Raw genomic sequence first — 17,423 nt, 5'->3', positions numbered from 1 at the left:
CCGTAGGATAAATTAGATTTGATTAGTGCCACGGCACGTTCGGATGTTTTCGTGTCTCTTGCGCCGGTTTATAAAATCCTGTGACGGTATGGATGCCCGAGTGTGACTTGGTACAACACACGTGTGTGAAGTTGCATATGCCGTTGTGTTCTTGTGTACATGGTCGACTCGGCCTCAAGTGAGGCTTGGTCATGTAAACATTACCACTGGGGAGACAAAGGCAGCCAGGCGTGGCGCTGACCACCCACCCCCTCGTGTGCCATGCCGGCCTTCATAAGTGCTCGCTAACAGCACTTGCCCCAACAGTCTGTTCAGGCTGTCTTTGTCTTTGTAGAAGCGGCGCCGTGCGTCACTTCACCGCCGGGGTTCCAGGGCCACCCGGTGTCGGCCTCCATGGAGGAGTTCCTCATCTCGTCGGGCTGCGAAGCCGGGGACTCCGCGGGCTCCCACTCCTCGCCGAAGATGCGGGCGGCGTGGGACACGCCGGGCACACGCAGCGTGCACGTCATGAGCCTTGAGAGCGCCCCGGCAGACGGAGAGGTGGGCATTCGTTGCGTGTGTGTGCGTGTGTCTGGGTGCATCAGTCAACGCATGGCACCTGGGTCTGTCCCGTGACCCCCTGCCAGCAGGCATTCAGTACTTCACGTGGCCTTAAAGTGCACTTAGCCTGGCACAATTGCCATGATGATGTGACCGCCATTTGGTTGCGAATGACGGTTGTTGTTATTTTGTTGCGTGGGGGAGATGTAGTGTGGTGGTTCGCGTGCTGTGCTACGAAACCTGCCGATCAGAGTTCGATTTCTGCTCTTGGCCAACATTGTGGGTGTCGGTGTGCGCTTGTGGGTGTGAGTGTGGATGCATGTGTGTAGGTGCGAATGTGAATGTGGGTTTGAGAGTGATTGTGCATGCTTGTAAACGTGTGTGAACAGTAGTGCAGCGGTTATCGTGCTGTGCTACAAACCCGGCGACCCCAGTTTGATTCCTGCTCATGGCCAACACCAGTGACAATTTTCTGAATCAGTCCTGGGTCTCCCTTAGGTTGACTCGGCCTCAAATGAGTACCTTGTGCGATTGTGTGAACATCGCCACTGGAAAGACAAAAGTGGCCAGGCGTGGTACTGGCCACCCACCCCAACAGTCTGTTCAGGCTAAACGGGGGCCCATTTAATATATCCGCTCGTCGTGAGATGCAAGAAGAGATATAAGAGATAGATGTGTATCGAAATAAGAGAAACGTAGACCAATAGAGATGGAGTGAAATGCGAGATGCCGACAGGACAGAGGTGAGAGACACTAATTTGCCTATATAGTCTCTTGAACCAGAAGTTAATTTACATATGTAGTGAGTCCAACTGAGTCGCAGACGTTGTCTTGGGAACAACACGTTTTATTCAACTATTTGCACAACATACTCCAGGCTATTAACACAACATACTCCAGGCTATTAACACAACACTCTCGGGTGGTGACCACCCAACTAACCACGCTACGGCAGAACTAGACACGGTTCCACTATCCCAGTCCGGACCACAAGCTGGGTCCCGGACCGTGTGGCTGGAGGCTTCTTCAAGCTTGACGTGGATCTCCTGCCTCTCCAACAGAAAGAACCCCGAGCCCCTCACAGGGCCCCCCCCCTTATATCGGGCCGGGCTGGGGCTGGCTCCGCCTCTCGCCCCGCCCACCTTCTCGATCTCTCTCGCCGCCTTGCCCGAAGGCTCTCGAGAGTTCTTCCCGGACCACGTGACCAACCATTGGCCCCCTTAGCCGGTGGTCCCCCTCCAGTATTATCCAATCACGTGTCCCCAGGTCAGCCAGAGTATCATGCCCCCAACATAACCCCAGCTGGCTGACACTCTCTCGCTCTCTCAACGGGAGCCCGCACTGCACGCTGTGCATGGCCATCGCACTTAACCAGCGCTCACCCAAGCTCCCACTAGGGCTGGTACTACACCCCGTGTCCGGGGTGTACACACAATAGTAGACATTCCGCCGTGGCCTCACAAGCCCGGCACCACACAGTGACATTCCCAGTCAACTACACATATAATCTATTCTGACAATGTGACGATATGAACAAAAAAGGCCTGAAATTGGTTGATCACACCACTGCCAGCAGAAGTGCGCCTCCACTCGAGGGCATTTGGCCTCATCTTCCACGCTGGCTAGACGTCTTGGAAGCGGTGGGAGTCCGCACATTTTACCCTACCACACGCAACCTGCCGATTGACTTAACTGTGCTGCGACCTGTTTATGCTGCTGGGGTAGACACAGGCCATGGAGGATTTAAAAAATAATAATAATGTACCCATTCATTCCACCATCGTGCCGAGAGTTCAAACCTCCTGTGACCTCTGTCCAGAGTTCGCGCTGACCGATACGCCACGGCAGCGTCTAGGTACTCGAGCAGCCGTGCGCGTGTGCCGCGTGCATTGATGGATGTGTGCGCGGGTTCACGGCCGGGCCAGTGCTTCCTGTGTTCACCTGGGACCTTCTCGCCGTGCAGGTGCACGCGGGTGTGCACGGGCGTGAGCGGGCGTGCCAGAGAGCGCCCTGCAGCCTCTACCCCCTGGGAAGAAAACGCGCGGTTTAATTAACCTCTAAAGTGTTATTAATCAACGGTATACTTTGAGTTGACTCGTACGTAAACAACTTGGTGATGATGCAAAGCTGCGTTTCACGTGGTATTTACGCTGCGAGCGCAGAGACTGTGTGTGTGGGGAGCGGCGGTAGTGTAGCGGTTAGCACTCTGTGCTACGATCCCAGCGACCCAGGTTCGTTTCCCTCTCATGGACAACACCAGTGACGATTATTTGAACCTGTTCTGGGCATCCCCTAGGTTGGCTCGGCCTCGAATGAGTACCTGGTACGGTTTGTAAACAGCGTCACATACCGGCCTTCATAGGTGCTCGCTAACAGCACTTGCCTCACCAGTCTTTGAACCTATACGGGTGACCTTTGTCTTTGTTTGGGGAGTGGCGGTGCAGTGATTCGTGTACTTGCGCCTCCATCCCAGGTGAGCCAAGTTCAAGCCCTGTGTATTACACTGGTGGCAAACAGTGATGTATGTCGAGGTCAACTCTGCCTTGCAATGCATAGGCCTACATTGTGGTCTATCCACTTTAATACTGATTAGACGAATGGCAACGGAGAGAGCTGTGGGACTCGGCCACATCATATCGCCATGCCGGCCAGGCGAACCATTGGCAACGTGTTAGGCGGTGGTGTTTCTTGCCAATAAACCACAGCTGGCAACCGTCGTGCTGATGGCTTGTTGTTGTTGTTGTGTCCTCCATGAACGTTCAGGTGACGGTTGACATCAGCACCGAGGGTGGGGCCAGAGACTCGCTCCGGCCAATGACACTCGTCCTGGCGTCGCCAGGTGACACCGCTTGGCGAATCAAAACGGACGGCCTCACCGGGCTCCTCGACTGCATTGTCCACGTGAGGCCTTTCATTAAATTTTTTTAGTTTTTTTTATTTCATTAAAAAGCTCATGGACTTTTAAGTGCACCACAGTCAAATCTGATACTGAAAATCAATGGTGTTCTTCGATAGCAACTGTAATTTTTACTCGTGCCGATACCGTAGTAACTTTACACTAACGAAAGCACAACATTGCAATGCTGTTTAAACACAGACATAACAAACCAAAGTAAGAGTTGCTTTCGATGTCCATTCTTTTCATTGAAATGTCTACATTTGTGAACGGTAGATATGGAACGTTTGACCAACCTTGCACATTTACTTCAAGAACATTGTTTTACTTACTAAGATTTCTGTCATGATTGATTCGTAATTGATTTTGGGTCAGATTGTGTAAGTAAAGTAAAAAAATGTATGTCGTAATCCCTCCTCCATCTAACATGACCAATTAATACATTTGTTACGTGAACAAACGTGCCAGGTTATTAAAGGTTCGTGGCATTGTTTAATACGAGTTCTGATCCGAACATCCAATCGTCAGGAGCGTGTTAAAATTGCTGTTACGATTGCTCGTTTAATTTAGCCGAATATGCCTACTTGGTTTCTCGGTCAAAATGGGCTTTCCAGCATGCGCACCGTCGTTGAGACGCTGTTGTATGTTTGACCGTCCGCATGCATTAAATGCCCGCTTTGTGTTGTTGCACAGGCCTCGGAGAGCGTGCATGTGCATGGGGCGTGCGTGCGCGTGTTTGAGCCCAGCCCTGTCGGCTCGGGCAAGGCCTTGCTGGACTGGAGTGTCAGACATCTTGGTGCAGTCACATCATATCGCCATGCCGACCAGGCGAACCACTTCTACATCCGGCTGAGTGCGGGTGAGGTTCTCCTATGCAGCTCACTCCCATAAAAAATATATATATATTTCCCTCTTTGTTTGCCTATCATGGTTTTTTTTAATATCCATGCAGAAGCTACTAAATACCATGGTTCATATTCAACTCATGAGGCCGGTGGGCAAGCTGTGGGCAGGGCTGCCCGAGCAGTGGACGAGGCAATCTGGAAAGTGGGCGGGGCTTCCTCATTCGTGGGTTGGGCTCCCTGAGTAGTGGGTGGAGCTACCTGAGTAGTGGGTGGAGCTACTTGGGCAGTGGGTGGAGCTACCTGGTCAGGGTTGACTGGAGTGGGCGGGGTCTATGCGCAAGAGGAGGTGAGGCCAGCATCAGACAGGGGGAGGAGGATGCTGCTTCACTTCGTGAATGGGGCTAGCGACCGAGTGGGTGGGGTTGATGGAGGGGAGGGGCTACCAGCGAACCATGTGTCTAGGTTGAGCCTCCCAGAATTTGAGCATCTCTCCATTTCACCAGCCCACGTGCTTAAGTGGGTTGCTTCCCGCGTGTGCGCTCTCTCTGCCTCACAGACCCCCCGCAGCTCGGCACGTGCTCGCCACGGGACGGCTTCCTCTCGCAGCGCTTCCTCGTCTCGCTGGAGAAGAGGCAGGAGGTCAGCGGCTGTCAGAGGTCGCCCAGGCCCCACACGGCACCCGACCTCCACCCCGGCCAGGATGTCCACATTGTGGAGGTGGAAGCACCAAGCAGCGGTCCTTTGACGTGAGGATGTGGCAACGCACGCACCACATCCCCTTTTTAACCCTAATAAAACTAAAAACTAAACTTTTTATTTTACCAGGTAAGTGACCTGGCCACAAATGATGCCTCAGTGAAGTGGCTTATGACATGGACATTTATAGCAGCCAGATACTGTAAACGCACGTTGATTCTCAAAATGGAGGGAAAAATTGGAGGCGGAGAAAAATCCACGCAACCACGGGTAGAAATGCAAACTTCAAATATCGAATCTACAACCTCCTGCATACCAGGCGAGGGAGATAACATCTTGCCACCGCTGCATCCCATCTGCCGAGCACTAATTGGCATTAATATGGTCCAACCATAATAATGTTGACCACACGACACCAGTTATTTATGTTATGCTAACTTTACGTAGCAAAGATGGAGTGGTGGCGCTGTGGTTAACGCACTGTGATAACCACAGGTCCACCAAAATGAGTGCCCACTCTATTGCCTGGTGTAGTGAGGAGACCCTTTGTTCTAGATTCACATCTTGACCCATATAACCGAAACACATCTCCTTGGACAAAGCTGGTGCCGATAATTTTCACGAGAAAGACGTAGGAGACGTTTAATCATCAACACGAGTGTATTTCGCCATTTGAAAGTTTTTTATTCCTCTCGACCAGTGGCAAGGCGCTGCACAGACCACGGCACGTGATGATCCCCACGTCATATCCCGTTTGTCGTGACGTTCTCCTCCTCCTGTCGCTCCCTGCTGTGCAGCGGCCTGCAGACGGACGTGCACGTGGAGGTGGACGTGGGGCCGCGTGGGGGCCAGGTGATGCGGGAGGTCGTCTTGCTGCTGTACTGCCCGATGCCTGTTAACTGGGTGATCCACACCGCGGCTGGCCTGCCTCTGCTCACGGCACGCGTACGCGACGCACGGGCACGAACGCATGCGCGCATACACACGTGCACGCACACGTAGGTGCGCGCGTTCCAGTTATCTCGAGGGTTGCCACCTGTCTTGGATTTCGCAGGATCGTCCTCTTGTTTCTCGTTTAAAGCCGGTGGTGTTACAGACTGCACTGTTATTCTGTGATGAACTAGGTTGATTTGTACTCTTTGGATCTTTTGGTAAAGTCACGTAGATAGAAAAATAATAAAATAAAAAATCACGACGAAAGCTTTGTCAAGATTTAGGTTGATTTGATTTGAACATCGTCCTCTTTTCGAGGTAGTTGTCCTGGGATGTCTTTCGGTCAGTTTAACACGTAGTAGTAGTCGGCGCCCAAAACGTCGTGGTTTATTTTATTTTATACCTACGTGACTTTACCAAAAGAACCAAAGAGTTTGTAATTTACACCTATGGGCTATCTGCCCATGGATCGTGATGATGATGATGAAGAAGTACCATTGCTCCACATCTTTCCTATTATCTATTTTTTTCTTTTTAAGGCTGCAGTGTTATGTATGAATGTGTCGAGCTGTTTTTGTTAATTGCACCCATTTGTTGATAAAATCAACTCTCACGCGCACGATAGATGAATCGAATTGAGCGTGTAAAAATTCCCCTCCAGGGCTTATACGAATTACAGGCACGTTACATGCTCCTATTACATTTAGGCGAATGTGGCAAATGAAATTTGTCATGAGATAAAAGCCAATGGGAAAAATACAACGTTAATGTAAAATGAGATTTAAAAATTTTTTTTATCGGAGACCATATATAAATGCCGAATACATAGACACATTTGTATATCAGCTATGTTGGGGTGTAAGTGCTGTTCGCGAGTACCTAATGAAGGCCGGTACGGCACATGAGGAGGTGGATGGCTAGCACCACGCCTGGCCGCTTGTTTTACCAGTGCTGATGTTTAAGCATAGCACCATTTTTAAGGCCTAGTCCACCTATGGGAGGCCTAGGACTAAGTCGATCATTCTTCACTGTTTTTGGTCCTAAGCAGGAATTGAACTCGGGTCGCCTGGTTCGAAGTTTATTGCGCTAACCACTAAACTCCCGCACCAACAAACACACACACACAGGTGAGCATCGCACTGCTTTGAATTCCATTTGCCTCGACCCAAACGCCACTTCTCATTTTTCCAGACGTCTGGCCGCGTCACCCACAAGCAGCTAATGACGGTGCAGCGTATACAAGGAGAGGAGCTCATGGGCCCCAACCGCGACCTCATTGGCTGGGCTCAGAGGCGGGGCCTGTCGCCCGTGGCAACCTACACGTTGGTCGCTCAGGCCAACCACATCCGCCTGACCATCCCTGCAGACCTGGGTACCCCACGTGAGCTGTGCTGGCTGTGCTGACGGATGCATTATTAGTATTACTATTCATCTTCTTGGTTCTTTCGGTAAAGTCACGTAGAAGGGAAGTAATAAAATAATAAAAATAAAGCATAATAAAATAATTCTCACGACGTTTCGGCCACAACGCAAGCAGCCGTCCTCAGGTGAAGAACATGTCTGTCGATAAGACAGAGTCTAAATGGCACGTCTTAGGCTTGGAGTGTCTATTTATTACTATTGTGCTTGTTTACCCAGGAAAGCCTCGCTTGAGTCTCAAGACTCTTTTTGTTCGTCTCAAAGAGGGTCCTGCCAATGTTTTGCAGTAGGGGTGGCGATATTGCCCTGTGTAATCCGAATTGAGTCGATTGCATTGGGGGGTTTTTTTGGCAAATACCAGTTACATTGTGTGAAGTTTTTTTTATAGCAACGGGAGGAAACCCATGCAGAACAGATGGGCGAGAGGGGGGGGGGGGTATATACAAACTCCACACAGCAAGGCGCTCGAAGTTAGGCCCTTCTTGCACCGAGCGATGGCATGAGAGTCACCACCTTGCCACCCAATGCATGTAGAACATGACCATTATTCTATTGTTGTGAAATCATCACAACCGATGGACAAATAGCCCATATGTGTCCACTGCATGTGTCGTTACGTTTCCACTTTCCTCTGTCTTGTGCCAATATGCTCAAGTAATGCCACATCTTTGTGGCACCAATCTGTTATGTCGTCATCAAGAAGCCATTCTCTGTTAGGTCTTCCTCTCTTTCTGGTTCCTTAATTTTTTCCAAAGAACACACTTTTTTAATTTTCCTGTTGTCCATCCTACATATGGGTCCCAAATAGTGCCAGTTTCCTCATCACTGCCTGCATCATCAGGTTGTCTTCTTCTATCCGCAACCCTTTTCGTCTACGTTGGTCAATTTTTGGGTCCAGCTTAGATGTAGTATCCTTCTGTAGCCATACATTTCGAGTGCTAAAAAATCCGGATTAGCAAAATTTTCCCTTTTTTCTTGCACTATTCCTCCTCCTGTCAGGCCACAAACTTTATGATTCACCTCTCATATGTGAACCTATAACAGATGTAATATTTATGTTATGATTATGGATTTACATTTTTTTGAGGGGTGGCGCGGGGAGACAATTGTGAGCAATTGTGCTATCAGCGTTGCGAGATATCTTTTCAGAACTTACATGGTGAGCAGGGTGACATTTTGGTAGAGAAGGCCCATGAAGTTGGCTTTGCAGAACTACTCCTGAAGTCCCCTTAATTCAACATGCCTAATTTCAACACTGGGGGGGCACACCCCTTATGCCCTGCAATGCGCGTGTGTGCATTGCACGGTTATCAAATTGCAGTGGTTTAGCCCTTGGAGATGGAGTTTGTGGAATATAGTGACAAGCTAAATTGTTCTGCGGTGGGGAGATGTTAACTACCTCCCCTCTTGTACAGGAGGTCGTTGGCTCGATCCCGACCCTGACACCTGTATATTTGGAGTTTGCATGTTCTCCTTGTGGTTACATGGATATTTCTCTAGGTCCTCCAGTTTTCCCCCACTACATTTAGAATCAACATCATGTGTTTATAGTATTTAGGCTGCCATAAATTTCCAAATAAGCCACTTTGTTGAACTATCATTTATGGCCAGGTCACTTCTGAAAAAGAGTTGTTTATCTCAGTGGGCCTTAAATGGTAAAAACAAATAGTTTTAACTGAGTAATTAGAGCTGGGTAATTCGGTCATCCCAGTGATCGCTGACTCTACGGATTAATTATCGGTTCGATAACCCGGAAATGGGGGGGGGGTCTTGGTGATGTCATCGACACCATTGGCCACGTCACGCTGGATGTGATGGGGTAGTTGCTATTTTTAGTTGGCCCGAAGTCATCGATTTTATAACTTTCAGTCGATTGGTTAAACTCAATCGACAAATTGTCCTGACTAGAATTGATGTGGGAGTTTTTGTTCCGTGAAGTTAATTCGTGACCTGAGACCATCACCTCGCTACACTTTAGCACCTGGTATAATAACAGGTGGCTGAGACCTGGATTCGAACCCAGGGCCTCAGCCTTGCCAGCTTGGTGAGATTGTGCATGTGTATTTGTCTGTGTGTGTGTGTAAGATTGTATCTGTCCGTTGTTTTCTATCTGTGTGTGATTTTGTTTTCAGAATTGGCAGATGTGCAGGTTGACAGAGTGCCTCTCCTCAAGTTCCAACCTCAAAAGGGATTTAACAGAAACCCTCCACCCTCACCTGGTATGCTTGCACACACAGACGTACCACATGCACGCACAAAGACAAAGATCCCCCATGTAGACCTTGACAGTGTTGTGGGCAAGAGCTGTTCGCGAGGATCGATTCAGGTCCGCATGGCACATGAGGGGGTGGTGTGGCCAGCAGCACACCTGGCCACCTTGGTCTTCCCAGTTCTGATGTTTACATACAACACCAGATGCTGAGTCGGCCTAGGAGAGGCCCATGACCAGTTTAGATATCCATCACCGATGTTGACCATGTGCAGGAATCCAATTCGGGTCGCCGTGTTCCTAGCGCAGTGCGCGAACCACTGTGCTACCGCTTCCCATGAAACGAAGACAAATAATATCCCCCATATGGACCAAGTGCTGTTCGCCAGCATCTACAAAGGCCGTCGCAGCACACAAGGGGGTGGTTGGCTGCCTTTGATTCCCCGCTGCCGATGTTCACACGCCTAGTTGTTGTTGGGCCTTCTCGGTCAGATATCTAATGGCAAATCCTATGTCTTCTTTTTCCAGACCTCGATGACCACACCCACAGCCCCGATGGCGAAGGACTTCAAATAAACATCCCCGCCCACGCCTTCCCTGATCTGGGAGACGTCAGGCTGTTTCCGTCCCAGCACGGCAAGGAGATCTATCCGTTGGATGAGAAAATGCTCTCCTCGTTCCCTTTGGGGCAAGATATTCTGTGGCCGGTGAACCCGTCGGAGAGAGACGGCTCTGACTCGGGAAACCCTCACAACCGTCCGCCGGGCCTGGGCATGAAGCACGACAGCCACGGGGACGTGGTGCTGGAGAAGGAGGTGGAGATGGGCGTGACCCTGCGCTGCCTGGAGACGAAGATGACCGTGAGCGTGTGGAAGGAAGCGTCCATTGTGAGTGCTCGCTCGCGCACGATAGGTCGACATCGTCGATATTAAAATCGTCGTCATCGTTCACGTCGTCGTAATTATCATCATTGATCGATAGTCGTCGTCCTTGTAGCACAACGGTAACATTGTCTTCAATCTCTACGCAAACATCACAAATGTCGGTATATGCAGCATCACTGTCAACATCATCATCGTCAACACTGCCGTCGTCATCATCATCGTAAAAATGAACATCTCAATTATGAAAATGTATTTCTATATAATAAGGATAAACACAATCCACATCATAATCTTTCTGCTGGAGGTATTTGATGGCCTATAAAGCTCTTTTTCACAGATGTTCAGTAGGGGTGGGTCAGAAAGTTACAACAATAAACAATACAAAACAACAATAGGAGTTTAAAGTATAGGCAAGGTATGCAAATCACAAAAAATAAACCAATAAACTAAAACCAAACAATTTTTATTTTAGCAGATAAGGCTGTCTGAGCTGATCACTTCTTTTTCAGGCCACAAATGATAGCTCAATAAATGGCTTATCGTGTGGCGATGTACAGGCAGCCAAATGATCTCAATCTAATATGAGAGCGCATCCCAGGATCCTGTGTGACGGAAGAAACACGTGGAGTGGGGGGGCGGCGGGGGGGGGGGGGGCGAGGGGTCTAAGGGAGAACGGGCCACGGCAATGAACCAACAGAGACAAGTCGCGAAGGAAGTCGCAAGTGGAGAGCGGAAGAAGCGAAATCGTTGAGCGCGGACTTGAAATGGGGGGAGGCCATTGTGGACGGCCGGAGAAAGGAAATGCCAGACTATGGGGGGGGAGAGAGCAGGAACAGCAGAGAAGGAGCCACTCGGCACCGAGGTGGGGGCTGACTGGGGAGGGTGTTAGTTAGTAGGAGAGCTGGAGTGGAGAGCACGTGGAGGGGTGAGACGACCCAGGTGGACAGTGTTTACAGGCAGGGCCAGTGTCAAACTTAGCTGGGAGTGTTATTACAGTCGTAGTCTGAGGTCTTAGTTTGGGGATTTCATTTGATCGTTCTCTTAGTCTCGTCGACCTAAAGCAGTTGAAAATTCTGTCAAACACACTCTTACCTAATGGATGGTGGTATAAGGGGTGAGCAAATATCCCCCCCCCCCCTCCAACCCATGTAATTATTATCAAGTCAGGCGATCGTTGAACTCTGTAAATCTTTTCATATACCTACGCACACGCAGATAGCCAATTGTGTGTTGACCTTCCTTGGTTGCACCGTGGTCTCCAATAATTGAGTAAATCGCCTCGGTCTGCGTCTTCATTCAGACTCGTTGGTTTCGTCCCATCGCAGTCACTCGCGCTTGGTGTCATTAGTCAAAGTCATCGTCGCTGCACGCGCGTTGATTTTCCCCCACTGTTCGCTGACCAATCGCGTTTAGCGCCGGTCCACGAACCGGCGGGTCGCCTCGCCGCTACACGCGCAATCGCAGCTGACCATGTCTGCGCGTTGCCGTGCCGACTACTGCTTGTGCAGCTGGTGGGCGGCACTCCGCTGCGCCTGACGCTGCTGGACGAGCGGTGCGTGGCGATGGAGAATGAGACTCACTTCGTGCTGCACACAGACTACTACAACTGTAGCTCCAACTTCACCCTCATGGACGGCCTCATCTCCTACTCCAACCAGGTGCCCGCTGGGGGGGGGGGGGGGGGGGGGGGGGGGGGGGGGGGGGGGCCCGGTGGCCGTTGTTGCAGATGGCACGGAGGGCCCGCTGAAGGCTGCCAACTTCCCCCGAAGCCTTCGCGCTCGGAATTGTATTTATGTATGGGGATCGTTGTAGTCGACGGAAGCCAGTGTTGCGTGTTTCCGATCCGCCATCGTAAATAAAAAAAATCCGATGAATGGTGTTCCGTGAGGCTCCTGGGGGCAAGGAATGAAATGCCACTCACCCACCACTGACCAATTGACGTCATTGGTTGGGTGCCTGGGCTGCTCCAGCCCCGTTGGCCCTGGTGCAATTGCACCGTCTGCACCCTCGAGAGCCGTGGTGCCACTGTCCACACTCAAACCTCGCGCTCGTGATGCATCGCTGTGCACGTCATCGTCGACCTTTGTTTATTTGTGCAACTCGTATGTGGTGAGCTCGCATGACTCCTGGCGACCCCTCATGGCTGCTACCCCAATAGGAAAACAAAACTCGTGCGTCGACCCTCCATTCTGTATTTCCCTGTAAAAATAGAAATGTCCTTCAGATACTGGGCCTTCCAGACTCGTGTTAAATAACTGTAGTTGAGTAAACCTTTTCATCCTATGAGTTTTATCAGCAGAAGCCAGGCTTCTTAATAAAACAGTTGGTCTGTACAGATGTTATTGATCAGAGCACTCCATCAACACGTCAGGAACGGAGGCCCCCGCATCGGCACAAAAAACCCGCGCAACTGGGCCCCATTTGCCGGCGAGATCCGAAAGGTCAAATAGTGGCTTGCAAGCTTCAGAACTTGCCAGCCAGGCAGAGGCGGTCGGCGGCGTTCAGTGTCCATCCCGACGCTTGCGCATAACGACCGGGTGTGCTCATGAGCAGCGCTTGCCCTCCGTGGTGTGCGTGGGTGAACGGCCGATCGAGTCTTTTTTTGTCATGCGTTTAGCGTACAGTTTAATTAATCGTCGGTTGTATCCCATGTGTGTGGATGTTTTTTTTTGTGCAGATCCAAATCAGGATTAATCCGGGCGACGTGCCCGAGTTTGAGGGCGAAGGAATCCTGCGAACCGTCAACGTAAGACGATAAAAATCGATTGCTTCTCCAGTGCATCATTGAATTCGCCGCTTTGTGACCATGGTGACAGCAGTGATGGTCACGTCGTTGTCGTCGTCATCGTTGTTGGTGATGATGATGATGATATGTGTCTCTCCTTGTGTTTTCCAGCTCAACTGCCCCCTACCTTTTAATAATTCGCCACCAAACCCGCACGGCGCTCTCGGTCACATGGGAATCAATGAACAGACGGAGCCTGAATTCTTGGACCGTTCGATCTACTCGTTTGACCTGTTCAAGGACTCCGAGTTCATGCAGCCCATTACGGATTTGGTGCAAACGGGAAGCGATGTTTTTGTGAAGGTGAGCGCCAATCTCTTCTTTTTCCCAACTTCCCTCCGCATTCATCATGCTTGCTCGTCCGTTCACCACTCACCGTCACTTTCACGATCATTTATTTCGCACATCATCAAATTAATTTACTATCTTCCTCGGCATCAACTCATCTCATTTCATCACGCTAATTCTGCTGTACAAATAGCTAATTCTTTGTTCATTGCCTTGGTCAGGGCGCTATGCAAGTTGAAATAAGATAGGAATCTGTTTGGTGTGTTTGTGCTTTACGTGTGCTGTGTGTTTGTGTGTGTCTGTGCTGTGGGGAGCGGTAGTATGCCAGTTAGTGCGCCGAGTTCCGATTTCCCATCTGGAGCTAAGATGAGTGGCAAAATTATATCAGAAATTGTTATGTGCATCTCCTAGGTTGGCTAAGCCTTCAATGAATACCTGCTGTTTTGTGTAAATCTCAGCACCAAGCACCACTTGGGGGCCATCCAGGCATGATGCTGGCCACACCACACGTTGCGCCCCGTCAAACGTGATAGGTGCTCGCTGAAGGAACTCTCTCCAACACCCTGTGTGACTCAATGCGGAATCTTCCTATACATTTACAGTGTCATAAGCAAGCTCCCTTGGTCTGTTTTACATTATCAGCAGATTCTTTTTTTAAATGTAAATATTTTGAAGGGGTCCGATGGTGTTTCTGATGTGCACCAGTAATTTTATCCTCGAATATTCAAGACGTGCGCATAACCAGCAACATCATCAGAACATCAACAGGCGGATGTGCACATCTCCTTCACGTATTTCGGAGATTCCAGACACATCTCAGGAGTGCGGTTTGTGGCCATGTGACCCGAACTGTAGACCACGTGACAGTTTGTAATTTAAAGGCAGCACAGGACGAGGAATACCATCTTGGATCCGGGTGAGAGGACAGAAGGAAGATGATGATTTGTTTAATTAAATCAAATCTTGTGGAAACGGAGAATAAGTTCCCCTTGTCTTCAATTGGTAGAGGGCAGGATAGACCATATCGTAAATAGCACCTGCAGTCTGGGCCGCCCTTCAACGAAGCAAAACTACACAAACTCTCTCCTGGAGTCCTCTCTCGTAAGTGGCGAGCAGACCTCGACTTTGGCATTTGGCCTCCCTGAGCGTCAACGCTGCCGTCAAGCCCACAGACAGGAATTGGTTAATTCTGGTGAAAAGCCACTCACAGCTGTGCCCCCACGCCTGCCCTGAGACGTGTTGTGTTAAACAAGATGCACGATAACAAAAAACGTTTATCCTGGTTGGAGGAGAAATGAGGTCAACGTTACCAGAACCCATGTGGCTGTCATCATTCCATTAGGCGAAATCTCAACGCCGTGCCAGGGTGAAATATAAAACACTCTCGTTTGACCCATGTGTTGGGGGGGGGGAGGGGTTGGAAGGTAAAGGACTTTTTGTATTTATTGAATAGTTCATAATTTATTCATGCGTGGGCGGTTTATGACACTTGTGGGTTGACGCGCAGGGGCGATGAATCTGCAGGAACCTTCCCAACGCTACTCGAGTTTCCCTCCTGTGTTGGGTGGAAAAAGGCGGACTGCAATGATATTTGACATGAACCTGACAGTTCTACCACCCCTTTTCCTATGAAAAAATCGTCAAAATGTGGCTTCCGCCAATGCAACGTTCAGGAATCCTAACCATGTTGGATTAATTATTACTCCGGTTTAAACTCCGATGTGTGGTATAATCCCCTCCGCAAAAAAACACGTTGAATTGTCGATCTTAGCTTTTGCCGTCTTCGGGTTTTGGCTCCGCAGATTTCCGCGCAGATTCCGGGAGCGCAGATTTTCGCGCAAGCGTGCTTCGTCTCGGATTCCCGAAAACCTGCCGTGGGGTCACCAGCTTCATCAGAATCTGAGGAACCTGCACAGCTACCCCCAGAGGTGCGTGACGAGAGGTTACTGGACTACAGAGGTGGCCGACGCCAAAAGGTCCAACACCATGTGAGACTGGGCTCTAAGAAAAGCTGTCTCGGGTGTGGACCAATCAATTTCAAGGACAGTGCACCATCAGAGTTGTGTTTTTTGTTTGCATTACGACTGCAGGTATTGTAGTCTATGCAAACATGACTCCTTGTAAAAAAGGTGTCAGTTTTGTTGCCAGATAAAAGGGTAAAAAACCAATTATCAACGCAATGCCTGTTCCGCAAATACGAAGGAGACATCACGGCGATACCCTCCTCTGCCCCTGACGTGGTTGCCCGGCTTGACCGCCTTAATGTGAAATTGTAGTTGTTGCTCTGCATCTACATCAACAGCCATACGACAAGAAGAAAAAGGCAAAACTGAAATCCTGGATTTGAATTCGGCCACTTGTGAAGAAACCGGATCTTCAACTCTAGCAGATCTCTGGTATCAGCTCTGTCACTAATTATTGCACGAAATAACAATTTTTTAAAACAAAATCATAATTTGGCTAAATCACAGCTTTGAGAATAAAACAAATGGTTTGGCTGCAAAGGGATTAAACAATCTGGAATGGGGCATGGGGCATCACAGCAAGAAGGGGCCTGGTTTCGATTCCTGACTTTGGCGTCATTCATTGCCTGAAATGTCGACCTGCTCAACCCTATCCCATTCCAATGCTGTACATGTACGTCATCAGTTTTTCTTCCGATTCCATTCCGATGACGTTCGTGTAATTTGTATGTGTACGTCGTCAAAACGGAACCAGAAGAAAACTAAATAAAAATAACTTTATCAGTACCGAAACTCCCATAAGGCCACGCGGGAAGGCGCGTGGCACAATTTGGTGCCAGTTGTCGTAGAGTGCAGTGGTCATTGCTGCAGTGAGCAACAATGTCTATAAAAACAACGCCTCTAAATAAAATTAACGCCGAACCGCTTGCGCATTCCGAGATTCGGCAGTGAACGGGACCCCCACAACCACCCTACAACTTCCAGATGTTTCCGAATGGGAAAGGGTTAATCTATCCTCTTCTAAGGCAGTGGTGATGACAGTGTGACTATGGGGTGTTTTGTTTGTTACCTGTACACCCACTTTACACGCGTAACACTGTACATTTATCATAGGACCTTTTAGCCAGTATCAAAGTATTAAAAATAAGAATGTCTTACCCTTTGCCTGTTTTATTGCTGGAAAGAGTAAAACCTATTCTTATTTTTCATACTGCACGTTGAGTTTTTTTTCTCTTTACTCCACAAAACGAGCTTGTCTTTCGTGTAACCGCGCCGCCGCCGCTGCCTCTGTGTTGCCCAGGCCGACTCGCTGATTGCCAACTTCTGTCCTGTGAACCCACGCGTGGAGCTTCTGAGGGTCGCCCCGGCCGGTGAAGGTACGTTCCTATGGTAGCTCAGGTTCACCCGAAATGTTTGTCCCACCACATGCGTCGTGAGACGAAATGTTAAGGTGGGGATTTCGGGGGAGTGGTCCGGTAATGCAAGTATATGTACAGCCCATTCTCAATCGACTGCTGGATAGAGGTCTCCACGCGCCGTGTCCGTTACGGGCATCTTTTTAACATACATCACCCGCACTGGTCAATGCAATTTGGTCAAATGGGGCCCACTCGCTAAAATGTACCAACGTTGGCACCTCGTTGGAACCATTGGCCCAACGTTGGCCCGACATTCCACATTAACTGGGCCCGGTCTGTTAGTACTGGGGGCTTATAGCGGGCCGTGTGGACACACTGTGGCAGGGGAGGGTGGTGGTTCGGCACCGTCAAAACTATTCTCCTCCAGCTCCCCTACGATTGGATTCATTATCACTTTACAGGGTTCTGAAGTAAAACATTTTATCTAAAATAAAATCTCGTGTTATGTCTCGTTTGTCATATTTCCTGTTTCATATGCCTTTGTTGTATCGCTGGTTCCATTAGCCTTGAGGTAATTCATTTGATATCATCATTATCATCACAGCA

General features: G+C 49.5%; 1 protein-coding gene across 1 annotated transcript in view; it reads left to right on the top strand.

Annotated features, from left to right (window-relative positions):
- The first annotated feature begins 338 nt into the window (after positions 1-338).
- LOC133348644 (transforming growth factor beta receptor type 3-like) overlaps positions 339-17,423 on the top strand; it is a 29,159-nt gene continuing 12,074 nt past the window's right edge. Inside the window, exons 1-13 of the mRNA XM_061561578.1 lie at positions 339-540; positions 3,304-3,441; positions 4,130-4,295; positions 4,838-5,027; positions 5,775-5,922; positions 7,102-7,282; positions 9,462-9,548; positions 10,067-10,425; positions 11,931-12,080; positions 13,100-13,168; positions 13,319-13,510; positions 15,298-15,423; positions 16,760-16,835. Coding sequence (XP_061417562.1) covers positions 394-540; positions 3,304-3,441; positions 4,130-4,295; positions 4,838-5,027; positions 5,775-5,922; positions 7,102-7,282; positions 9,462-9,548; positions 10,067-10,425; positions 11,931-12,080; positions 13,100-13,168; positions 13,319-13,510; positions 15,298-15,423; positions 16,760-16,835 — 2,029 coding nt within the window. The 5' untranslated portion in view covers positions 339-393. The remainder of the gene's footprint in view (positions 541-3,303; positions 3,442-4,129; positions 4,296-4,837; positions 5,028-5,774; positions 5,923-7,101; positions 7,283-9,461; positions 9,549-10,066; positions 10,426-11,930; positions 12,081-13,099; positions 13,169-13,318; positions 13,511-15,297; positions 15,424-16,759; positions 16,836-17,423) is intronic.

Source organism: Lethenteron reissneri, chromosome 27 (genome assembly GCF_015708825.2).
Source record: "Lethenteron reissneri isolate LAM-NWPU_2019-01 chromosome 27, ASM1570882v1, whole genome shotgun sequence".
Taxonomy (NCBI): Eukaryota; Metazoa; Chordata; class Hyperoartia; order Petromyzontiformes; family Petromyzontidae; genus Lethenteron; species Lethenteron reissneri.
The sequence above is the reverse complement of the archived record's forward strand: the minus strand, read 5'-3'. Positions and strand labels throughout refer to the sequence as shown.